Source organism: Peromyscus eremicus, chromosome 3 (assembly GCF_949786415.1).
Source record: "Peromyscus eremicus chromosome 3, PerEre_H2_v1, whole genome shotgun sequence".
NCBI lineage: Eukaryota > Metazoa > Chordata > Mammalia > Rodentia > Cricetidae > Peromyscus > Peromyscus eremicus.
This window is the reverse complement of record NC_081418.1, coordinates 130,878,650-130,903,357: the sequence shown is the minus strand read 5'-3', so window position 1 is coordinate 130,903,357 and position 24,708 is coordinate 130,878,650. Positions and strand designations below refer to the sequence as shown.

Below are 24,708 nucleotides of genomic sequence, written 5' to 3'. Positions count from 1 at the left end.
TTTACTGAACTCTCCCAATTGGAATGTTCCTCTTGTTCTCTAAGCAGGGGAAATTATGAGCCTGTATTTCTAGTCCTATGTGGACTTTCTTTTGAACTTCCTGTTAGTCTCTGTCAGTGCTGTGATTCAAAGAGCATAAAAATGGAGTCATAAAAATTATTTGCAGCAAATTCTAGAAGGCTTCCCTGTGAAATTTTTCACTTGCTGTTGTTATGTTTTGTTTATTTTCTGTTTCCAGTTTTGTCCTCAGATCTTTCCTGTTTGTATGTGATTATATCACTATTTTGCTTGCTTGCAGAAACATCATCTAGGCAGTCCTTGAACTTAGTATGTGCATGAGGATAGCCTTGAACTCAAGATCCTCTTGCCTCCTTTCAAGTGCTAAAATTAAAGGTGTGTGATACCTTACCCAGACATCACATTTTTATTTTTTATTTTTCCTCTTTCAGGGGTAGGGGTGTGTGTGTGTGTGTGTGTGTGTGTGTGTGTGTGTGTGTGTGTGTGTATGTGGTAGGGGTGGGTGTGGGGGGTGTGTGTGTGGTAGGGGTGTGTGTGTGTGTGTGTGTGTGTGTGTGTGTGTGTGTGTGTGTATGTGGTAGGGGTGGGTGTGTGGGGGGGTGTGTGTGGTAGGGGTGTGTGTGTGTGTGTGTGTGTGTGTGTGTGTGGGTGGGTGTGGTAGGGGTGGGTGTGGGGGGGGGTGTGTGGTAGGGGTGTGTGTGTGTGTGTGTGTGTGTGTGTGTGTGTGTGTGTGTGTTCCTGCATGCCTTAGGTTGATGCTGGGCCTGTTTTCTGATTTGTCTGCCACCTTATTTTTAAGACAGGATTTTGTAATCAAACCCAGAGCTGGCCTACATAGCTAGTCTCTCTAGCCAGCTTAGGAGATCCTCCTCCCAGGCTGGAGGTACAGATGGGTTACCTTGGCACCCAGCATTTGTTTGAATTCTGAGGGTCTACACTCTAGTCCTCTTGCTTGCGGGAAGAGGACTTTAACTGCTGAGCTATCTCCCCAGGTCTATTTCACGTTACTTTTTATGAACTAGTTCAAGTATCCCTGAAAGTATAGAGGTTGATAGAATGTTACCTGTGGTGTTTTAAAGAGAAGTGTCCCCCCAGGCTCCAGGTCTGGAACACTTGGTCCCCAGTTAGTGGAGCTATGTGGGAAGCTTTAGAACAGTGGTTCTCAGCCTTCCTAACGCTGTGACACTTTAACACAGCCCCTCAGATTGTGCTGACCCCCAACCATAACATTATTTTCATTGCTATTTCATAACTGTAATTTTGCTACTGTTATGGATCATAATATCTAATATGCAGGATATCTGAAATGCAACCCCTGTGAAGGGGCCATTGGACCCACAGGCCGAGAACCACTGGTTTAGAAGGGGCAGCTTGGCTGGAGGAAGTATGTCACTAGAAATGGGTTTTGAGAGTTTAGATTCAGCCTCACTCTACATCAGTTTGCCCTCCCCGTTTCATGCTGTGGTTGAGATATGAGCTCTCAGCTTCTTGTTCTTTCTCTCATAAGTTGCTTTTGATCATCACAGCAACAGAAAAGAAACTAATACAAGACCCTATCTCAGAAATAAGAGACAGGGGCTAGGGAGATGGCTTCATTGCTAAAGGATCTAAGTACTTGGCACGCAAGTGTGAGGACCAGAATTTGCATCCCTAGAACACATGAAGCTAGATGCTATAGCGCATCCTGGTGCTGCTAGGGGAGAGAGGAGGCAGAGGCAGGAAACTCTCCAGAAGCTCATGAGCCAGTTAGCCCAGTGTAAGCAGGCGTGAACAAGAGACCTGTCTCAAACAAGGGTGAAGGAAAAGATAGACTCCTGAGATTGTTCTTTGACCTTGACAGGCACACATACATACACACACACTTTAGATACACATACACACACACAGACACACACACACACACTTTAGATACACACACACACATACACACACACACACCCCTACACATATTAAAATAGAAAACAAATTTTAAAAATTGAAAAGTGCTGTGGCACATATTTGTAATTCTAGCTGTGAGAAGTCTGGGGCAAGCAGAACCCAGGGCCTGCCGGGAAGCTAGTGTTCCTAATCAGCAAGCTTCAGGCCAATGAGAAACCCTTTCTCAAAAAACAAGGTAGACTGGGGCTGAAGCTCAGTGGTAGAATACTTGCCCAGCATCTGTGAGGCCCTAGGTTCAGTCCCCAGGACTGCCAAGAGGGTGGGTGGGAGATGGACAGCTCCTGAGGGACGACACCTAAGGTTGTCTTCTAGCTTCCATACACACATGCATGTGTGCCCCACATGTGCAGACATGTGTGCATGCGTGTGCATGTACACAATTAGAAATTTAAGATTTGTACTTTGAGTAGGTAGAGAGATGGCTCTGCAATTCAGAACACACTGCTCTTACAGTGCCCATGTCAGGCAGCTTCTGATGGGGGTGGGGGGATCTGACACCTTCTTCTGGCCTCCATTAGCACCTGCATTCATGTACACATATTCTCACACCAACGCATGTGCATGTACATAATTAACTATCTTTGTTGTCTGTCAGTATTTTGTTGTAACAGTCACACCCTGACCTCCAACCTCCCTTTGAAGTGTTAAAGCAGTTCAACTGGTAGATTCTACTAAACACTAAAAGTGGATTTTCCCCCTAGAGGACAAATTCTTTTTCTGTTTTTCCACCATAAATGCTAGCTTCCCATCAGGGGTTGAACCACACTGGAATGAGTTTGTATCAGCTGCTCTTTGGGTCACTGAGCTTGGATTCTAATCCCTGTTCCCAGCACTTGGTCCCATTTTTATTTTTTAGAAAATATTGTTCCAAAACTTGTGTCAGGCCTTGTCTTCTTGGATGCTTTTTCCACTTGTTCTCTCCAATTGCTGGGTAACTTTCGTCCATCCCTCTTTTGAAAGAAGTGAACTCCCTCCAGTGACTGTGCTGGAGCGGTACTCAGCACACAACCTGGAAGTTGTTTGCACCACTCAGAGCTCCTCAGTCATTGGCCGTAGACAGACATTCCATTCTTCCTCTTGGATGGCTTTGCCTTGGCTGCTCTGCCACCCAAGTGAGGCCAACAGACCCAGGAGCTGGTTGGGGCAGAGCCTGAGAACCGCAGGGACAGAGGGGAGAAGAGTGGTTCTTGGTGGGTGACGGACTTCGTTCTGGTTCTCAGCCTCAGTGTCTGTGGTCTGCATTTCTTCTTCTTTTTGTGATATCTGAACTTGTTTTCTCAGCTCACACGCTGAAGTCTCGTCCAAAGCACTAAGAGCAGCAGCACGTAAGAGGCCAGACTAGCAATCTAGTAGAGACGAGCAGAGCCCTGAAGATAAATGTGCGTTCGCCTCGGAACTGAGCAGAGGAATGTGTGCATGCTGTATGTGTCTTGACACATTTATGAAAAACACACAGTCTAGTGGACTCGCTTCCTTCTCAGCTGTGCTCTCACACAATCTGGCATTTTCTTCTTCCAGAGTATCTTGCTATTTGGATGCTGAAATATCTGGCAAAAAAATAAAATTAGGATTTGGGACTGGAGAGATGGCTCAGTAATAAAAGTGCTTGTTGCCCAAGCATGAGGCTCTGAGTTTGACACCCACACCAGAACCCACATTAAAAAGCCAGGCAATGGCATGCACCTGTGCCCAGTGCTGGGGGGCAGAGAGGAGGATGCCTGGGTGTTACTGTGAAGACAAGAAGGACTATGGCACAGAGCTGAGTAGACACAGGAGGGGCTCAAAGCCAGCAGAGCACTGACTTCCGACTCTAGAACCCAAAACTCCTGCCTTGTTTCTCATGATATTCCCTAGCACTAAGTTGAGAAAACAGAGAGGAAATGGAGATTTGACTATAGAGAATTATAGTCAAAATAGCACTTTTGCATTCTTGAAATTACACAAACATTAAATATTATTTTCCATTCATTCCCAGTATAAGAATAGTGTGTTCTGTTTGGTGTCTACATAGAATAATATACTACAGGCTCGTGCTAAGTGTAGAATAACATTATTTGTGTCATTGGGGGAAGAATTACAAATTAGGGGACCTATGTTAAGTAAGATACTATCTATGTATGTATGTATACACGTATACAGACACGCATGCGCGCGCGTGCATGTGCGCGCACACACACACACACACACACACACACACACAAGTCCTTCTAGACAGGCAATGTGATCCCAACTACTTGAGTGTTGCTTGGGGGTTGGGGATTTAGCTCAGTGGTAAGGCCCTGGGTTCGATCCTCAGCTCAAAAAAAAAAAAAAAAGTGTTGCTTGAACCTAGGCATTGGGTCTAGCATGGGCAACATAGGGAAACCTGAACTATTAAACAAACAGACTTTTCCCCAAATTTGTACTAGAGAAGAGGATTCTGTCATCTCTGTCATATCTGTCCCTTACTACCACACCTGACACTTCCTGACTAGGGAGCTCTTGGTTCTTCTCACTCACCTTACTGCCCCAAGCTCACTGGGACTGTATGAAATGGCATAAGGACACATTCCAAATACAGGCTTCCTACGTTTCAGCTTTGCAGCAAAAAAACAACAACAACAAAACCACTGGGCCCTTTTTTCTCCCACAGATTCATTTGTGTGTGTGTGTGTGTGTGTGTGTGTGTGTGTGTGTGTGTATGTGAGAGAGAGAGAGAGAGAGAGAGAGAGAGAGAGAGAGAGAGAGAGAGAGAGAGAGATGCTTTAATCATGATCATATCCCCCCACTCCATGCCGCTGCCACTCTCTTATCGCCTCCCTGCATCACCCAAATCCCTTCCTCACAAGTCATGGGGCCTTACTTCATGTAATCGTTATTGCCATGGTCCACACTGGACTCAAGTCCTCAGATACGAACACGGGCTGTTTTATAACTGGCAAAGCGTTGCAGTTGTAGAGACAGCAATACCTTTAGCCCCCTGATGCCTTGTTCTCCTTTGTGTTGAAAGGAGCTCCATGAAAGCCCCAGTGGAGGCAGTTATTCGTTTACCACGTCAGAACACCAGGTAGTTTTCAGTTGACCATGGTAAACAGAAGTCTGCTGTCTCCAATGCCACCTCCCACAGATAAGGCTATCCCAATTAAGGAAGGAAAACATGTATCCAGCTGAAGCTGTGTAAGCCATACCAACATAGCCCTTTTTGACACTGAGGTCTCAGTGCCTTAGGACCTTTGGAAATGAAAGTTTCCAGGCCAGTCATGGTATTTGAAATAAGTTACTATTAGTTCTTGTTCAGAGTTTTTAGATTTTTTTTTTTAACCAAAAATTTGATGGTACTGACCCTCACTGGCACTATCTGGAAATAGAAGTCGCTTAAAGTTCTTCAAAATAGTGTCTCCTGGGATGCATACCTGAGAACATGAAGGTAACAGTGGCTGTGTGTACTGGACATTCTCAAGGGAAACTGGTGTACAGTTTCAAATAGAAATATGAATGAGACCACACCCTTCCCCGTGGAACTCGACCTACCAGGACAAAATCAAAAGAGGGATCCTAATACATAAGCAGTTTTCAACATACATGCAGACATTGCTGCCATCTTCCACTACACATACCACCGCTCTCCATAACTCAAAGCCTCCCCCGCCCCAGGTCAGGCAAAATACTGACACAGCCTCCCTGCCTGCTCTAAAAGTCCCAGCTATTTTGAATTACCCAGCCCTCCACACTAGCCACTTTCTTAGGCATTCCAGCTATTGTTGTTGGAACCACTGCCATAGAAGTGCTGAGAGCTTTCTGATTCTGAGTCAGAAAGATGGGACCAGGCCATGCTCACTGTCATCTTCCCAACATGGAGAGTTAGAACAGGATATAAATGGTCATTGGGTTCCATAGCATTGTATACCAACAGCAATCTATTAGCTTCCTCCAGCTAAAAAACACCATATAGGGAGCTGTGGGAGTTTGAATGTAATTGGCCTCCATAAGCTCATAAGGAGTGGCACTATTAGGAGGTGTGGCCTTGTTGGAGGAAGTATGTCACTGTGGGGGTGGCCTTTGAGGTATCATATATGCCCAAGCCATGCCCTGTGCCTCAGTCTATTTCCTGTTGCCTTCTGATCAAGATGTAGCCAGCACTATACTATGTCTGCCTGCAACGCCTTCATGCTCCCCACCATGGTGATAATGGACTGAACCTCTGAAACTGTAAGTGAGCCAACCCAATTAAATGTTTTCCTTATACGGGTTGCTGTGGTCTTGGTGTCTCTTCACACCAATAGAAACCCAAGCTGAGACAGGGGCTCACATAGAAATGTATCTCCTCCTCATTTTGGAGGCTGGAAATCTAAGATCAGGATGTTGGTTCTAGGATCCTTGGTTCTCTGGTGACAGACTTCTCACTGTGTCCTCACACGATCTAGTCTCTGTACTTGCACATCCCTGGTGCCTGCATGTATCCAAATTACTACTACTTACTGTACCAGTCGTGAGGTTAGAGCCTACACTAAAGGCCTGATTTTAGCATAATCACCCTTTAAAGATCCTGTCTCCAAATACAGCCATGTCCCTAGGTTCTTGGGATTAAGGCTTCAACTTGTAAATTTTAGCTGGACGCAGCTCAGTCCATAAAAGCTTCATGAGGACTACTTCAGAGCTAATTGCTGGTGGGCCACTGTTTCAGGGTTTTGATTTAGCTGATTTCCATACCAGCTATAGAAAATGGATTCCAAATAAGCCTTGGGTTTTTACTTGTCCAAAGGTAAGGGGTGCTGCAGAACTTATATCCATGAGTTACACAGGACTCCCTCAAGGGACACGGACACAGGGCTGCTGGCTCCTTCCACCCAGAGAGCCATGTGAGGAGCACTTTCTATTACAGGGCCTTTCTGGAAGAGCTGTTGTAGTCACAAAGCCACAACAATGTCACTAACGAATGAAATAAGGAACATTGTAGGGATACAGTGATGGTACTCTTCTACACAGCACAAAAGCTGTCCTACTGCTCTGCCCTCCCTTTGACACAAAAGGATGCTAGGCACAAAAGAAAATGCTGAACCTAGCATATGCTCACTGGCTAGAAGGGACCTTTAAGTTCAGCCCTAAAGCTCAGGCTCTGGTGGATAAGATTTTTCATGGGGTCCTTCTTAGTGAGAAATAATGGTTTTAATGTTATCAGCCTGAGTCTTTTTAAATCAAATTGTGAGCCAGATATCAGGCAGATCTTATTTCTACCTTGGCAAAAAAAAGCATGTGATGTGATGGTAGCTTTAAGCTAGTGTGATGAACCGGGCATGGTGCCCACTCCAGTGATCCTAGCAAAACCAGGTCAGTCTTGTCATCGTAGGCCACACGTGATGTTAACATGGCATCGTTCTCCAGACTCTCTGACTTCGTGCTATGTGATACATCTAGAGTCTATGGGAAATTGCTCTGCATTTGCTAGGCTGAAACAGAACCAAGTTTGATCAGCATTCACTCCCAAAGGAGAGTGTTCCACAGCTGAAACTCAGCGTGCAACAAGCAGAAGGAAGGGATCTTGGAAAGAGAAGGTGTGGCGTCTCCGGCCCCTGCTGATGAGACCCAGAGCAGGTGCCGTGGAGTTCTCAGGAACTGAAACTTCAAGCTAGAAATAGCTTGCAGCTTCCCGCTGGGTATGGTTGTTTGCTAAGGCAAACCAGGGATAGACTCTGCTTAGTCAGACATGAGGTCTGGAAAGAATGTGAAGAGCACCTATCTCAAGACAGCTGAAGCCAAAGAGGTGAACTGGCTCCTCTAAGGTGGGAAGCTAAGTGGCATATGAGGCTTCTGTTTCAGGTACTGGCCCACTGTTGCTCCTTGCAGCCTGAGAATAAATTCTCAGTGTGTCAACTCCAGCAGGCCACTTCCATATGCAGACATCTTGTCAGGATGCTGCCAGCTCCAGCTGAGTGTGTCTCAGGATAGCACGATGAAGTGTACCACCCACGCCTGGAGGAAGGGGATAGAGACTAGTGAGGAGTATGGGAGTGCTTACTTAACCTCTTGCAGGGCAGTAACTCTGCCACCTTCACTTGTTCCCTGTAGGACTGCGTAAGTCCTATTGAGTGTCGTGCGGCCAGCAGCAGTGGTCTCACGGACATTGGGGAGAGTTGCACAGGGCCGCATGGAGCCTTATCTGGGCTCTGGTTTATTAGGGTTGGCCTTCTCAGGTTATATGCAGAAGAGTGATTCCAGGTTTCTCAGTCTCTCCCTTGAGTGGCTTTAGCTGAATTGTTTCTTTACTTCTCTTGAAAGCTGAGCCCACATTCTGTTTCTGCTCCCTAGAAGGAGAAGGTAGGAGGAAAGATCTGTCTATTCTCCAAGTGCTTGCCTTGTCTTCTCCGTTTAGGCCAAAGCTATGTGAGGCTGTTGGAGGTCTGAATGCCATGGCTTTGCCATACTTCTTGGGTGCGCTCATTGCATGGAGAACTTAAATATTCATTGAGCCAGATTAGGCTGGAAATATCCCTAGAGTCTCTCTGTCCTACCCTTCTTGACCTGTGTAATTACTGACTGCAAAAGTCTGAGATGCAAGAGGTTGTGGGAACATTTTTCTTTCAGCCATAACCTTCCTTAAGGAGCTTTCAAATCATATCCCATACTTTCTTCCCTTCAGCATGCTAAATTTAGTAACGTGCAACCCTGCCCTCATCCACCTCCGTGCCAGCCATATCAGACACAGCATTCCATATCACAGTGTGTGTTACTTGTGTCTCACCACTGTCCATGGCCATCCATGAAATGTGTACCATGTTAACCCAGAGACCGCTTGGATGAGCCCACCTGACCCCAGAGTCTGGTTCTATGTCACTGGACCAGGAGTGTGTACCCCACTAAAGGATCATCCTGTCACTTCCTCCAGGAGTGACCAATCAGATAATACATCAGGTTTGCACTACATTCAAGAGAAAATCCAGCAAGATGACCACAGAAGCCTTTTCGGCCTTTGCCCTTCACTGACACTGATATGGGACAGCACATGTTGGAAGAGCAGTCCTGGGAGCAGGCGTGTTTTGCACCTGCCACAGTGGCCACAAGGTTCCCTTCTCTCTTCCCACGTGGCCAGAGAGCCGAGCGGGCCTCATGCTGCTTCTGCACTTCAATCTAGCTGCGGCAAGGCCTTATCCTACCACCCTGACAGCTTCGGCATTAGATTTCCTAATCCATTGTTTGGTTTGGGGGGGGGGAAGGGTTGTGTCTTTTTCCATCCTTCCCTTTTGACACTCTTCATTTCTGAGAGCCAAACCAAACACATGGGCCTGGCCAGCCACCCTGCCTGCGTCTGTGCTTCCCAGAATATTGCTGCTGTTGTGATAGATCCCTTCAGCGAGAGGGAGGTTTTTTTTCAGTTTGGTAACAGTGTGCAAGTCTCGGTTCATTTCAGCTGGCAGATGAGTGAAGATAATGTGAGGTGTCGCCAAATCAGCTTAGAAACAAGACTTTGAGAGTTCTTGATAGTTGGAAATGTTTGTTTAGACCATGCCACTGCAAGCCCATATAAAGTAGATCCCAGGCTGGGTAACATGTCCTTGTCACCACCTACCCCCTGCCTCAGGACTATGCCTCTGTTTAGTAAGCCACCATAGCTAACTGGCTTATTGTTTGAAGGTTTCTAAGGACATTTCTCCATGGAAGTGATTCCCATTCTCTTGGCTCTTCAAACTCAGTGCATAGGACACCAACCAAAGCAATGTAAATGTCGCATTGAGTTTTTTCTGTCCCACTTTTTTTTAACTTTTTATTTATTCATCATGCATCTTGATCCCATTCATCTCCCTGTCCCTTCATATCCACCCTCTGCCCTTGCAAACCCCCCCCCAAAAAATAAAATTTAAGAGATGAAAAAAAAAAAAAGAAAGAAAAATCTCATCGTGGAAGCTGGTGTGACACAGTGAGTCGCACAGTATACCCTTTAGTCCATACATCTTTACTTGCAAATGTTCATTGCAAAGAGTCATTGATCTGGTTTCTACTATGATACCGGGCCCTCACTGGGACTTTTCTTGGATATCCTGTTGTTGCCCTGTGTTGTGGAGATCCTGCAACTTTGGATCTGCAGGACCAGCCCCTTTACATGCTCCAGCAGATCATAGACGGGGTGGATGTTGAGCTGGGCCAACTCCTAGTTCTGGGCCTAAGAGGTTGCTGGGTTGGCCAGCGACCAGCTGTCCCCCATCCATCCTCACCGCCAGATTGAACTCTGCAGCATTCCTCTGCTAGTTCACCCTATGCAGCAAGGGGCGGGGCCAGTTCTCCTGCTTTCGGCCCTCAGGGTAGGCTCTCCCACACCTGCACCACCAGGGCCAGCTCTTCTGTGTTGCCAGGCAAAGTGCAGGGGTCACTCTCCTGGGTACTACAGCTGATGAGGGGCAGGGACAGCTCTCCCACTCTCAGGACCTCTGGGCCAGATCTCTCCTGCTGTGCCCACTTTTATCTTTCATAGTCATGGGTGTTGCTGTGTTCCTTCTGTCCCTCTATCTCTACTCACTCAGAGCAGGTATATCACTCTACCAAGTCATAGCCTCTCAGGAGAGAGACAAACCTGGGGAGTTGTTAGGGGCATGTTATCACAGAGGAGATACAGATTAGCTCATCTAGGACAAATGTCCTAGACAGGAAAGCAGTTACATTTTAGATGTGTCTGTATATAAGTCGGTTAGAGATTGAAACATTAGTATCTTAGGCACACTTGCAAGTAGAGTGCACATGCATTTAGAAACTGTAGGTCTGACTTCTAACCCTAGACTGGCCTGTGGGTGGTGCCTGCAGTTCCTGAGGTGAGCACCCTTCCCTACACCTCTTCCGGTCTGAGTCTTACCTGTAAGGTAGAGGCTGGAACTGACGGTTCTCCTGCTCCCTCCAGGCTGTGAGTTGAAATTTCGGGATTGCTCTACTTTGAATCTAACGTAAGTAGCCTAGTATTTCCGTGATTAGATGTTTGCCTGGCTGGGGATGGGCAGGACAGGGAATGAGGCAGAGAAGGAAGATCCAGAGTGTAAGGCCAACCTGGGCTGTACAGCTGCCTCCTTGATGTTTGATTTCACTCAGGTCTAGGGACTGTTCCTACCAGCTGCTGTGTTTTTAGTGCTGGGGCAGAGGAGTCCCTTGTTCGGTTTTAGGTTCGGCTTGGAGGAGGGAGAACCTTTGACTGTAACCCAGCGCCTTGGGTGTGCTAGGCAAGTCCCCTGTCATTGAGCCATGGCCCCAGTCCTTAATTCATTTTCAACCTGTGAAAACTAATGGTAAAAACAATGGTAATTAACATTGAAAAGCCTGGTTATACTAAGGCATATTGCTAGCATTCATGATTAACAAATACTTACTATGTTCCAGGAATAACATATTGGAGTAATAGTGGGATTGCATGATTTTTATGCTTCAAAGCATAAAGTCCTCTGCTGTTTGAGAAAAGGCAGAAGATCCTTCATATCAGTGCATAAACTTACAGTTTCTGGGGAGAGAGTATCATTTTTAACCTGTTGAGAAGCTGTAAAAGTCTTTAGGATCAAGCTGTAGCTTTCCTTGGCAGCAACGCTAGTAAATTCTGCAGTGTGAAAAAGTGACCAGATGCCTATAGGAAGTGGCTTCCTGAATGAGAAATTATCATGCTCTCAGATCCCTCCAATCCCACAAGCTTTATAGTCTGTTCAGAATTGCAAAGTAGCAAAATACATTGCAGTTTATTCCGTACGTTTGAAACACTGAAACTGGAAAGTTCATTTTGTGTCTCCATAACTCCTAAGCAGCTGCTGGTTTGGATTATGGGGCTATAGGACAAGTCTAGCTAAGACAGGGCCATTTCTCTGTGACCCATCACTTCCAGGGCACCACGCTCATCGGTTTTACAGCTCAGACTTCAAAGCCTGTGTCCTGAGATCTATTGTTAAAAAAAAAACAACAAACAAACAAAAACAAAAAGCTCAAGTTTTTGTCTGCTTAAACTAAACTAAGCATTTCAGTGTAATCTTGTGCCTGTCACCCAACCATCTGGAAAAGGGCCTTAACTGAGTCATGCCAGCTATTTACTGACAGTTATCTGGAGACCTCTCTAAGCCTGCCTTTCTAATACCTATCAGAAAACCTCTCTTTTACCTCCCAGCAGTTTACCTTGACATGGAGCCAAGTCTACAGAATACTCACTTTTTTTCTATTTAAGAATTTCTAACATTTGGGTCTCTAGTGGCTCCCTGTTGTGTTGTGTCTTGTTTTATGTGTGGAGAGACATATGGGTCCTGTTCTTAAGTCATAGCATGTACTGAGCAGATGTTTTGGGCAGTGGTCCCAAGGCAGCCAGTTCACTGCAGGCTGCTCTCTTGCTCCATGCATCCCAGTTCTATTTCTGTACCATCTGTCTTGGCTGTTCTCTAGTACTCAGCACTGAACGCAGGGAGAGGCTGGCCAACTCTTTGGCCAACCCTTCCCAACACTACCTGTTGGTGGAAAGTTGTAGAACTCCATCTCTGCTCCATTTATTTGCCTCTTGTCTATGGCTTCACAGCAGCTCTGGGGTAGAGACCAAGGCACCATGGCCACTGTGCTTCACATGCAGACTGCACACCACCTTGAATGCTCCCTATGGAATCGCTGCTATGTTTGTGGCTCTTGGCTCAGGTCCCTTTAGAATCCCATCACTACCTTGAGGTCAAGAGTGGGTGGGAAAGCTAGACAATTCTTGCCAGTGGTCACCTTCATGTCCTGTGCTTTTCCTGCACTCCCATCTTCTGGGAACTCTGAGCAGAATGGGCACTACCAACACAGGCCATATCAGAGGGTCCATATGATTTTGATTTCTTTGTTGTGTTTCTATGGAACTGGAACCCAGGGCCTTCCATGAAGCAAGTAGTGCGCTACTGAGTCACACCTTCCCTCAAAGGGCAGAGCTTTGAAAGGTCCTCAGAGGTGCAGCTAGGTGGGAGAGCACTTACCCATTGCACAAGGGCCTGGACTCAGCCCCAGCAGCAGAGAGCGAAAAGAAAATGTCTTCAGAAAGAATTAGTATCTGTTCCTGCAGTTTCACTCCCTGGCCCTTCTTAGGTTGTCTGCTATTTGCAGGTATTTTGCTAGCAGCTTCATGTATAAAACAGAATTCCTCCAGGAGTTTACAGAAGAATTGAGTTAGCATGAAGCCTTTCTTAAAACAAGACAGAACAAATCCTACAGCAGTGTTCCCAGGTCATAGATGTGGAGAGGACTGTATACAGGATCATCAACAATGAACACTCATAATAGGGAAACTAAAAAGCAACACATTTTATTTTATTTTTATTTATTTATTTATGTGTTTGTTTATTTATTTATTTATTTATTTATTTATTTATTTATTTTGGTTTTTCAAGACAGGGTTTCTCTGTGTAGCTTTGGTGCCTGTCCTGGATCTCACTCTGTAGCCCAGGCTGGCCTCGAACTCACAGAGATCCGCCTGGCTCTGCCTCCCAAGTGCTGGGATTAAAGGCGTGCGCCGCCGCCGCCGCCGCCGCCGCCGCCGCCGCCACCACCACACGGTGCAACACATTTTATAATAACCAGGAGTTTGTTCAACTATGCTCAGAAGTAATGAAAGGGGGAAAAGAAAAGGGGTGTGTTGAATATATTAAGACACTAAAGCGCTTAGAATAATTTTTGTCCAAAAAAATGCATAAGTTAGTTATGTGGTTATTATCCCTTTTTATACTTTTTTTTGAGACAGGGTCTCAAACTTAGAGTCTCCCAAGTTCTAGAATACAAGTGTATCTGTAGCAGTAATCTTAACAGATCTTATTAATAAAATCAAACCTGAGGCCAGTTATTGGGGTGAATGCTGGAAGATCAGAGAAGCAGAACAAGCCACAGCTACCTCACCTCTCCAGTTCCTCAGCTGATCCTGTTTCCTCAGACTAGAAGCATCTCAGTCCTCATCCAGAATGAATCTCAGCTGAACTGCTGCTCCAAAGCCTGAAAGCTTAACCAGCTAAAAGCTTAACCAGCCAAATGCTTCTAGTTTCTGGTCCTCACGCCTTATATACCTTTCTGCTTTCTACCATCACTCCCTGGGATTAAAGGCTCGCTTTCTGGGATTAAAGGCGTGAGTCACCATGCTTGGCTGTATCCTTGAACAGATGGATTTCTGCCTCTGGAATGCTAGGATTAAAAGTGTGAGTGCCACCATTTTCTAGCCTTTGTGGCTGTTCTGTCTCTGACCCCAGATAAGTTTATTAGGGTGCACAATATTTTGGGGAACACAGTACCACCACATGTATCCCCCCCCAAACGCAATTTGACTCTTGTTAAAACTTGAAGGTAAACAAGATTGCCCAAGAGAGGGTCTAAGAGGAAGGAAGAACAAGAGCCTGGAAGGGTAGCACAGTGGAAGATCACTTTCTTAGCATACAGGGGCCCAGGAGGGTAGCATAGTACTACATCACTGGTTGCCTAGAACTCAGGGACCTAGACAGCAGCACAGTGAGGTATCACTTGTCCAGCACACAGGGCCGGGAAGGTAGCACAGTGCTAGGGCATTCATTGCCTAGCACATACCAAACACTGGGCTCCATCTCTAGCATCACAAGCAGAACAGAAGAATGGCACATGGACAGAGGAGAGAAATGTGGGATAGGAAAAAAAAAAGAAAGCCAGAGGATGTGTCCGGTTGAACTTGAGGGCAGAGACTTTTGAAGGAGGTGTCATCGGTATCTGATAGAGATTGTGCAGCTGGGGAGTCGGGGGGGGGGGGGGGGGGTCTGGTGGTGGTAGTTTTCTTGTAGTTTAGGTTTTGAAATATACGTATACAGCTACGTGAGTATTGACATACCCTTAGATAACCTGGACCAAGAAGAAGTACTGTAGCAACACCTGAGAAACCTTTGTCACGCCTCACTACTATACTTCTGTCCTCTGTAAGTCACCTGACAGATCTTGCTTCCTTTTTCTTCTATTTTTATACCCAGAGTCATCAATGTGGATTCCTTCGTATTTAATTTCTTTCATTCTACATGTTATGAAATGCATCAATTTTTTTTATGCATCCAATCTACCCTCATTGGATTCCATTGTATATATACCACAAAAAAAATTTTTTTAAAAGAGGGACCCTGAATAAACCTGGAACTCACCAGTTTGTCTAGTCCAGCTGGCCAACAATTCCAGGGGTCCTCTTTTTTTTGCCTCTCCAGCACTGGGATTACTTACACACACGCACACGCACGCACACGTGCACGCACGCACGCACGCTACCAAACCTGGCTTTTCACATGGGTGTTGGAAATGAAGCTCAGGTCGTCATGCTTGTTTGGTAAGCACTTTGCAAACTGAGCCATTTCCCCACCCTTTATCATAAATTGTTAATCTTTCGGTACTAACAGCTTGGCCAGTGGAGATTATGTTCCCACTCTTGTCTGTCTTCTGGTGAATGTGCGTGTACAGGAAGGTTTAGTCATTGGGTCATAGGATACACATATGCTCAAGTTCAGTGAATGCCATCAAATCATTCCCAGAGCAGCTCTGCCTCTTTGCAGTTATACAGGACTGTGGAGAAGTCAAGTGGCTCCACATCCTTGGCAGCATGTGATGTTATCTAATTTTTAAATGTGTATCCATTGTGATGGATAGTTAGTGGTTTCTTATGGTTTTTTTACTCGTTTCTCTGATGATTAACAAGGATAAATACATTGGTATATGTTTCCTAGCCTTTCCAATATACAGTTGATCCTCCACATCCTTGCCTTATACATCCCTCAAATTCAACAAACAATCACAGTTTTAAAATACTTGGGGAAATAGTCCAGAAAGTTCTAAAAATCAGAACTTGAAGTTTCCATGCATTGAGCACTCTGTGAGTCCACCAGAATAAAGCTCTCCCCTGCTGTCCCCACCCACTATTTCTCTGTTCTGAGTGTCTCTCCATCACTCGTCATTTGAGCACTGTTCACCTCCAGTGTCAGCTGTGTACAGTACTTAGGCTATGATAGTTGATGGGGGAATGTCTTTCTGTACACTGCGAATATGCTTTGCTCTGATTGGTTGAAAAATAAAGCCGTTTGGCCTATGGCAAGGAAGCTTAGAGGCAGGCGGGAAATTCAAAGAGAGAGACAGGAAGAAGGCTGGGAGAGCCACCAGCGAGCCGCCAAAGGAGCAACTTGTAATGGGACGCAGGTAAAGCCACGGAACATGTGGCGGCACATAGATTAACAGAAACGGGCTGAGTTTAAGTGTAAGAGCTAGTCAGTAGTTAGCCTAAGATAATGGCTGAGCAGTTTTAATTAATATAAGCTTCTGAGTGATTATTTTATAAGTGGGCTTCGGGACTGCCAGCTACAGATGGTCGTGTCTGGACATGTTTTCCCTCATCACTCTCTAAATAATACAGTATAACAACTGGTTTTTTGAGACAGGGTTTCTTGTGTAACTTTGAAGCCTGTCCTGGAACTCGCTCTGTAGCCTAGGCTGGCCTCGAACTCACAGAGATCCGCCTGCCTCTGCCTCCCGAGTGCTGGGATTAAAGGCGTGAACCACCACCACCACCACCACCACAACCACCACCACCACTACCACCACCCCCGGCCTAATACAGTATAACAACTGGTTACTTCACGTTTACGCGGCATTCAGTATTATAAGTAATCTAGGAGTAAGGTATGTAGGTTATATGCAAATACATCATTTTATCTCACTTTTTATAAAAATGAAGATTTTGTTGTCCACAAGGTGTCCTGGAATCTGCAGGAACTTCCTGCAGATGTAGGCACTGAGTGACAATTGGAGTCTTTGTAAAGTACTATTCTAGTTCCTTGGCCTTTTGAGTTTGTTGTTTTCCTGCTGTTAGTGGTGTTGTTGCTGTTGTTGTTACCGATTTGTAGTTCTTTATGTATTACACTGTTAATCCCCGTCCATCATATACATGCACTGCAGACATCTGCTCCCATCTGCCAGCTGCTTTTTCTTTCTCCTAATGGTATTTGAAGAGAAAGAAGTGCTTAGTTTTGTTTTTGTGGGGATTTCTTTGTTTTTGTTTTATTTGAGTTTTCTTGTTTGCTTGTTCATTTGCTTTTTGTTCATTTTTTGTTGGTTGGTTTTGGGGGGCGGGGTGTTTGTTTTTGTTTAAGTTTTGGGACATAAGGCCTCTCAAAGCCTAGGCTGGCTTTCATCATAATATGTAGCTGAGGATGACTTTCACTCTTGATTTTCCTGCCTGCCTCCTGAGTGCTAGAATTACAGGCCTAGAGCAACACATCTGGCCTTTAGTTTGAATATAAATTAACTGGTTTTTCGGGTCTTTTTTTTTTTTTTTTTCATGGTAAGTGTTCTTTTGTGTTCTGCCTAAGAAATCTTTGCATTGTAGCTTTGGCAATATGTATGCTGAAATTGGAAGGGTACAGAGAAGGCTAGCATGGCGTTTGAACAATGTCTCTTTTAACCGTCGTGTGTAGTGCAGGGGACTTGTTGTGTTTGTAAATTTGGTTGTTTGCTTGGTTTTTTTTTGAAACAGGTTTTCTCTATGTAGCCCAAGCTGTCTTCACACATGCAATCCTCCTGCCTCAGCCTGAGTGCTGAGTTTATAGGCAGGTGGCATTGTGACCAGCCCTCCTGTTTTCTGTTTTTCATGTTTTCCATTCAGACATAAATTTACTATCCATCAGGAACTTATTTTGTATATGATTGAGATATGAGTATAAGTTTTCTTTCATGTAGCCCTATAGATCGTAAAATCCAACCTTTCCCTACCATACAGATGATACCTTTGCCATAAACCAAGTGATCATGTTTGTATAGGGTTTGGCTTTTTTCTGAATTTTCTTACATTCATAGCTGCCTAAGGTTTTATTGGGGCTGCACTGAGTCTATGAGTTAGTATGAGCAGAACTAATACAGCCTTGAGTCTCCGCTCCTTGGTCATGTTATATCCTTCCATTTAAGACATTTTTCACTTTTGTAAGTAACATTGTATAGTTTTTAGGTAGAAATTTCACTAACCTTTCAAGAAAGCATTAGGTGAGGAAGCGGTCACGTCATTGCTGTTTATTAGGGATGACCCAAGAGACAGCGTACTAGAGAGTGCACTTTTAAAGTTTGATGGTAAAGCCGGGCGGTGGTGGCACATGCCTTTAATCCCAGCACTCGGGAGGCAGAGCCAGGCGGATCTCTGTGAGTTCGAGGCCAGCCTGGGCTACCAAGTGAGTTCCAGGAGAGGCACAAAGCTACACAGAGAAACCCTGTCTCGAAAAACAAAACAAAAAAAAAAAAAAAAAAAAAAGTTTGATGGTAAAAGCTGCAACCAGCTTAAGAAAGATCATTTCAGGATCTTTTCAGGATAGGAAAGGTCCCCGTGTCCTCGGACCAGGGTGAAGAGAGCTTGGAAACACTGTTGATTGAAGGAAGGGATGTGCAGGGGTTGCCCAGAGGCTACAGGAAGAAGGAGTAAAGAGCATTGTGGGGGCCTTGTGAGGCAGGACATTTTGTATGTGGTGTCACCTTAGTAACAGGGACAGCTTTCCAGCGGTAAACGGGACCACACCATCGTGGGCACTGTGTCCTTGCCTCCAAGCACCAGATTCCACATGGAGAATGTTTGAAGCAGTCAGATTTGCTGCTTTCATGTAATCCAGTCTGCATTTGGAAATCTTTATTGGTTTTAGCAGAGTATACACATCCTTGTTTTCTCTATTGGAGATGATGCCTCTCTATCCATTTCCCATTTGTCCCTCCTTGGGTGTCTGAGTTAGATTAAGGTTTAGTAGAAAGCAGCTCTTCCACAAAATCTTTTTTAAGAGCCACAGTGTCACTCACATGCATGCACCACACACCATACACATGGACACTACAGAGAGCCACAGTCTCACTCACATGCATATACCACATACATAGAAAGAGAGAGAGCACACTAGGGTCTCACTCACATGAATGCACTACACACATACAACACACTTGACCTCCAATGATCCTCCAGCCTCAGCATCCCAAGTAGCTGGAACGCCAGGCATGCCTCACCACTCCAGTTCTTCCAGAAAAACTTGCAGTAGCCAAGTGACTGGAAGAACATTTTTTGAATATGAGGGAAGTAAGGTGCTAAGATGAGGAACTTCAAGCTCAAGTTATAGAAGGGTCTGACTGACCCTTGGGAACAAACCTGTCTTGTAGGGCAGCAAGAACTGTGCTATGGACCTGACTTCTCTGGGCCTTGTTTTCATGATGAGAGTCTAGAAGCGTGTGTGTTTGATCATTATTTTGATGGGGGAGGTCAGCTCTGTCCGTCTGTCTTTCCTGATGGATCCCTGCTCGCACACAAACACGCGAACCACACCTGACCCCAGCTCTCCTTTGCCTTTCAGCTTCAGAGTGAGCTGGAGAAAGTTGAAGGGGATAATGCAGAGCTCCAGGAGTTTGCCAACACCATTCTCCAGCAGATAGCCGATCACTGCCCTGACATCCTTGAGCAAGTTGTCAATGCCCTGGAAGAGTCCTCCTGATGTGCTCCAAGCAAGGTGACCAAGGAGCCAGAAAGGAGAACCTGAGGACCAGGTGTCTGAGCCGCCTCCACACCAGACCCTGCCAGCTGGCCCTGCAAATCCGGCCATTTGTGTCTGTCATACTCTGCCTTCTGCTCTGAATGTTGTCTCTGCACAGATCTCCTTGGTCTCCAGGAAGAACTGCCCTGTCGTCTGCAGAGCTGGGGAGGCCAGCGCTCTGCCCTTCCAGGAACAGGAAGCCAGAGCCTGGTGGCCTCATCTGGAGTCTGTTCAGAGTGCCGCTGCCGCTGCCTTTGACAGCTTGGTGCTGAAGCATGAGCGTGAGTGCTTGCTCCACAGACGGTAGAGAAGGAGGGAGCGGGTGCCGGGACAGAGAGAAGAGCGCTCCCCCTGCTCTGCCTCCCTTGTCTGCCCTCCTTGCTTGCTGTCATGAGCATCGGGCAGAGGCAGGCCGGGTGCAGCTTAGCTCCGGCCCAGCTGGGAATCCTGGCCTGTTGCCTGTCCCACCTGCACTGCTCTCGGCTGACAGGAAGCTAATGTGCACGGTGCTCCCCCTGCTCACTCCTGTCGAAGACCCTTGACCTTCCCACCCTTCACTGTTGGGTTAAATGTCTGACCTGAAGAGAAGAGGGTTTAACAGGAAGGGCCTGTTGTCACTGCTTACAGCCTTGCTCCTCAAGAAGATGTCCCGTAGGGCCATGCTGATTCCTCCTGATCATCACCCACAGTGCTGTCTGCTCCCTCCACCTCACCCCAAGCTACTGTAGAACAGGGCTTACTAGAGTATGTGGTCCATGGCCCACCTTCTCAACTCTACCCTTAAGGTACATCCTCAGTCACAGCCTCATGCCCTGCCTAGAAACTTCTTTTGGCACAACTGAGTTTGTCTTATCTCATACACATCCCTCCCTCCATTCATTAGTTCAAAAAATATTATGAAATGCTCGCTGTGTGCACATCAGTGTGTGAGGCACCCATCTTTGGAAAAGCCTCTGATAGGGAGAGGTGTGGGGATCCTGTGAGATGTGCTCAGTTGAAGCATGGCAGTGAAAGCATGCCTTCTCCCTCCATCTTCCCAGAAGTGTCCTTCTCAGACCAGCGTTCTCTGATTCCCACTGTAGAGGTGTCAGTGGGCTTGTGTGGCTGAGCCACCTCTTTGCCTGCAAGGTCCCATTTGGCGGTTCAGGATCTTTGCAGTAGGTGTTGTTACCCTGACAAGTGTTCTGTGTAGGTGGCTGTACCTGTCCATTTGTGTCAGCTGCCTGCTTAACACGTGCACACACCCCATGGGCTCAGCTAGCACCACGCTGAGACCAGGTGCAGACGACAGCAGTCACAAGTAACCAGGCTCTGAGAGACAGACAGCAGCACACATCTAGTCCTTCAGTCCCTGAAGCAGACACCTGATGTGCCCGGCTACACTCTAAAGAATGTAATGCTGCCTGTAAATCCCCCACAGCCCTCAACCTAGGACCTCATGAGACTGCCACTACTGCCATTAACAGTCACATCCCTGCTCCCCTTCTTCCCTGCCAAAGTGTTCCCTGTGTGAGATGCTGAGGTTTGAATGGACTGCCATGAACCTGTCTGAGGTGCTTTCGGAGATCCCGGCCTGGCCAGGAATATGGAGATTGGGCCAGAAATGATCACTGCTGCTCAGTTCTCTCAGTTCTTTTTATTGTCCCACCCATAAGTCCTGTAGAAGACCCCAGTATTTCAGGACAGGAAAGTCAGATTCTGATTTTACGCCCATAACATAAGGAAGCACCACCCAGTAACAGCTTCACAGGCTATGGTGGAATCCAGAAAGCAGGAGAGTCTGAGTCCACAGGAGCAGCCTGGCACTGACACTGGTCAGCTGTTCTCCAACTGCTCTCTCTGTGAGGGACCACCCCGGCAGGCCTCCCTGGTGTACCCACTGGTGTTTGTCTGCCACTCTGTACCTGCTGCTTTCTCTGTATTTTAAAACTTTTCTCCCTCAGGTCCCTGCAGAGAGGCTGCAGGAGCCTTCCGGGACCCATGCTTATTGGGAAGGCAAGTCTGTAGAACAGACGTTGTCTGATCTGTGCACCACAGCAAGAGGGTCTCCACCTCAGGTGGGGATCCAGTGATTTAAATGCTTCTGGAGACTGTGGAGCTAAAGTTGAACCAAACATGGCCTTTGTGTTAGGCGAAGTTAATAGGTTATCTAACATTCAGATCTTACTGACTTTATGTCATTCATTGAGCCAATATTTACTAAATACATAACTGCTTTGCACTAGGACACGTCATCCATGACTGTCTTCATGCACTTACATGTTCCTCCAGACGTCTGGCCTTGAGAGTCACTGCAGGTTGTCTAGGATCACCCCATCACCTCCATTCCATCGTCAAGCCTCACACCTTTTGCACCTAAACACCTCTATTCCAAAGGAAGGTCATCATGAAGTAAGAAATGAGGGCTGGAATCCAACCTGGGGCTTCTAGCTAAAGCAGCAGCACCCTAAATAGGCCTCTGTCCCGGTCTTCAGTGACTGACTGACTGTTGGCATATCTGACTGGGACCGACAGGCACTTAAAGACCATTAAAGATGGAGAAGGCCGAGTAGGCGTCAGCAACCAGCAGTGTGGAGGGCGTCCTGCAGTTCCTGTCAGCCTTTCTTCTCACACATCTTCCCAAGACCTGGTCACCCCTCTGCCTCACCTGGGGGCCTTAGAAATTCTAGACAAGCAGACGACTGCCACCACCAACGGTGTTGCAGGTCCTGCCGTGACTGGTCACGTCCCCTCCATCTGTTCGGCTTCCTGGGAAGGATGTGTTGGCTCACTTTCTCCCTCGGGAGAGATGACGTCAGCGCAGATGGTTCTCACGTGCTACTGTCCTGCCCTCCACTGCTGACACTAGCATTGGTTTGGCATCACACCCTCCTGTCTGACTGAAGCACAGGCCCACTGGCTTCCCTCCAGGTCTTTGAGAAGGGCCAAAGCAAGGATATGTGTGCTGCTGCGTAGAATGTGACACTCACAGGCCTAAGTCCCAGCAGCCCCCATGTCAGCAGGATTGGTAACTCCCAAGCTGTCTCCCCAGCCTCACCTCCTGCCTGCAGAGTCCAGAGCCGAGGAAAAGGATCAGGAAGGATGAGGCTGCACCACAGGCCTGTTGGGCACCCGCCGTCACTGCCAGTCTCGGAGCTGTTGACCATTCAAAGACGTGTCCCCCCTATGAACCAAGAGGGTGTTCAGGGAGGAGGACTCGCGCAACCTGGGGATCCTTCTGAACAAAATGGCTGTCTGTATTCTTTTTAAACAGAAACTTTCCAAACTTTTTAGTGTCAGAATTGTAACCAAGTGTCCTGATTCTTCCCACTGTGTTTGGCAAGTGCTGTGACCCTATTGTAGGTATTTCTCCTCCTGCCTCTTGAGGGAGAAGCGATTTTAGGGTTGATTTGGAGGAGCGGGTTATCTGTCCCGTCCCGCCCCGCCACCTCTTTGTTTCTCTGCTTGTTTGATATTGTCTGTGTGATTCAGAGAACTGGGGCAGTTACATTGTGTCCATTGTTGAGAATATTCAAATATTAAAAAGTAGTTATAGAACTGAAAAATTAAAGAGCTGTGTTTTTAAAAATGCAAACCCATAAATAATCATGTTAACAAAGGAATTCAAGCTATGGGTGGCCTAGCTCCTCCCCCTCCAGGGTGGTGAGGTGGTAGCCAGGCCAGCCCTTGGGAAACACATGACCACACTTGAGGTGGGTGACTGCCTGGGAACAAGAGACCTGCTCGGTGGAGCAGTGAGGATCCGGGGCTCAAGGACTCTCAGTGTGTCAGGGTTTTCTATACATCCTCAGGACCTCTGGGTAGAGATTTCAACGTTGGTGACCCCAGAACCACCCTTACCCTCACATTGGGTCAAGCCTCGTGTGCCTCGTGCTGTGTGGTAACCTGGGCTTGGGCCTGCCTACCAGGCCACAGGACCTCTTCCTGCCCACTTGGTGCTATTTCATCATGACCATCCAACAGGGCGGCCTGGTCTCCAGAGCCTGCAGGCCGGTGCCATGGATGGCCCTCAGAGCCTGCAGGCCGGTGCCATGGATGGCCCTCAGAGCCTGCAGGCCGGTGCCATGGATGGCCCTCAGAGCCTGGCTCTCTCTGGCTTCGGATCCTAGATTCTCCCCTTTGAAGCTTTTTAGACCCAAACCTCCTTAGCTCCAGAGATGCCAGAGCAAGAAAGGAAGTGAGCCAGGCTGAGGCAAGGAGATCCACCCCTATGCCACAGTGAGCACACCAGCCCAGCCCCTCTTCCCTGCCACACCAGTATTACATCCATCCTTTAAAGCATCTAGTCCTGCCTGAGGCACATGCCATCCATTGGGCCAGCGGCCCAGTGCAGACCAGAAACCTGCCTTGCACAACAGACCGTTCCAGGATGGGGCCTTGGGCTTTACCCCACACCCCTCCTTCAGAAGAGGCATGTTGCACTTTAGTGGGAGCCCAGAACACTGGGCACTGGCTTCCTGTAGCTTGAGTCCCTGTAGGTAGCAGTGGTGGCAGCCTGGTGGCTTGTGTGAAGCAGCCGCGGCTGCCGCCTTCAGCTGTGCACATGCGTGCAGTTGCTAGTGTCGAACTGCCGGCCTGATGATGACTTTACAAAGATGTTGTGTTCTGTTCAACTTTGCCTTGGTAATTATTGTAAACACTCTGTTTGATTTTTTTCTTTTTTATTCACGAACTAAATCCATCAGGAAATTATAAACTTATTTAAAAACTGTGTGCTGCAGCCTTCTTTAGTTTCTGCCAGCTTGGTCACGCCCTTGGGTATGGTCTGGAAAGCAGAAGAGCAGCAGTCCTCCGCCATCTCCAGCAGCAGACTAGAACCTGTGTACTCCGGGTTCGGGGAGATCCACAGCAGACTGGCCTGCTGAGGCAGGGCTGGGCTCAACAGGAACGCACCCTTAGCTTCCCACTCCGACTCTGATTATCTTTCAAAGCCCATTTCCAACCCCCTTTTCCTTCCCAAGCAGGTTGTCCACAGCAGAGCTGACTACATTATGAAAGTGTCCATCACCCAGGAGGAGTAGAATAGTTTACACCAAGATGGCAGAGGAACAGGTGTGGCCAGAACTGGGATTCTCCCCTCAGGGGTGTGTTCTGATGGTCACCTCAGATGTGGGCTGCGTCTGCAAGTGCATCACGAACACCAGAAGAGTCAGGAGACCCGTGTATAATTGTGGACGTCATTGTCCACTCTGGGACATCCTGAGACCTTGTGCCCACAAGAAGTGTTCTGGGGCATTTTAGAGAGCTCACGTTCTGATTAACTTTGTTATCTGCG

General features: G+C 47.0%; 1 protein-coding gene across 4 annotated transcripts in view; it reads left to right on the top strand.

Annotated features, from left to right (window-relative positions):
• The window catches only part of Erc1 (ELKS/RAB6-interacting/CAST family member 1), a 337,373-nt gene extending 313,263 nt beyond the window's left edge, over positions 1 to 24,110 (top strand). For all 4 annotated transcript variants that reach the window (XM_059258486.1, XM_059258485.1, XM_059258483.1 and 1 more), the window contains one exon: positions 19,257 to 24,110. In XM_059258486.1, the coding sequence (XP_059114469.1) occupies positions 19,257 to 19,394 (138 nt within the window). In that variant the 3' untranslated portion in view covers positions 19,395 to 24,110. The remainder of the gene's footprint in view (positions 1 to 19,256) is intronic.
• Positions 24,111 to 24,708: the final 598 nt, after the last annotated feature.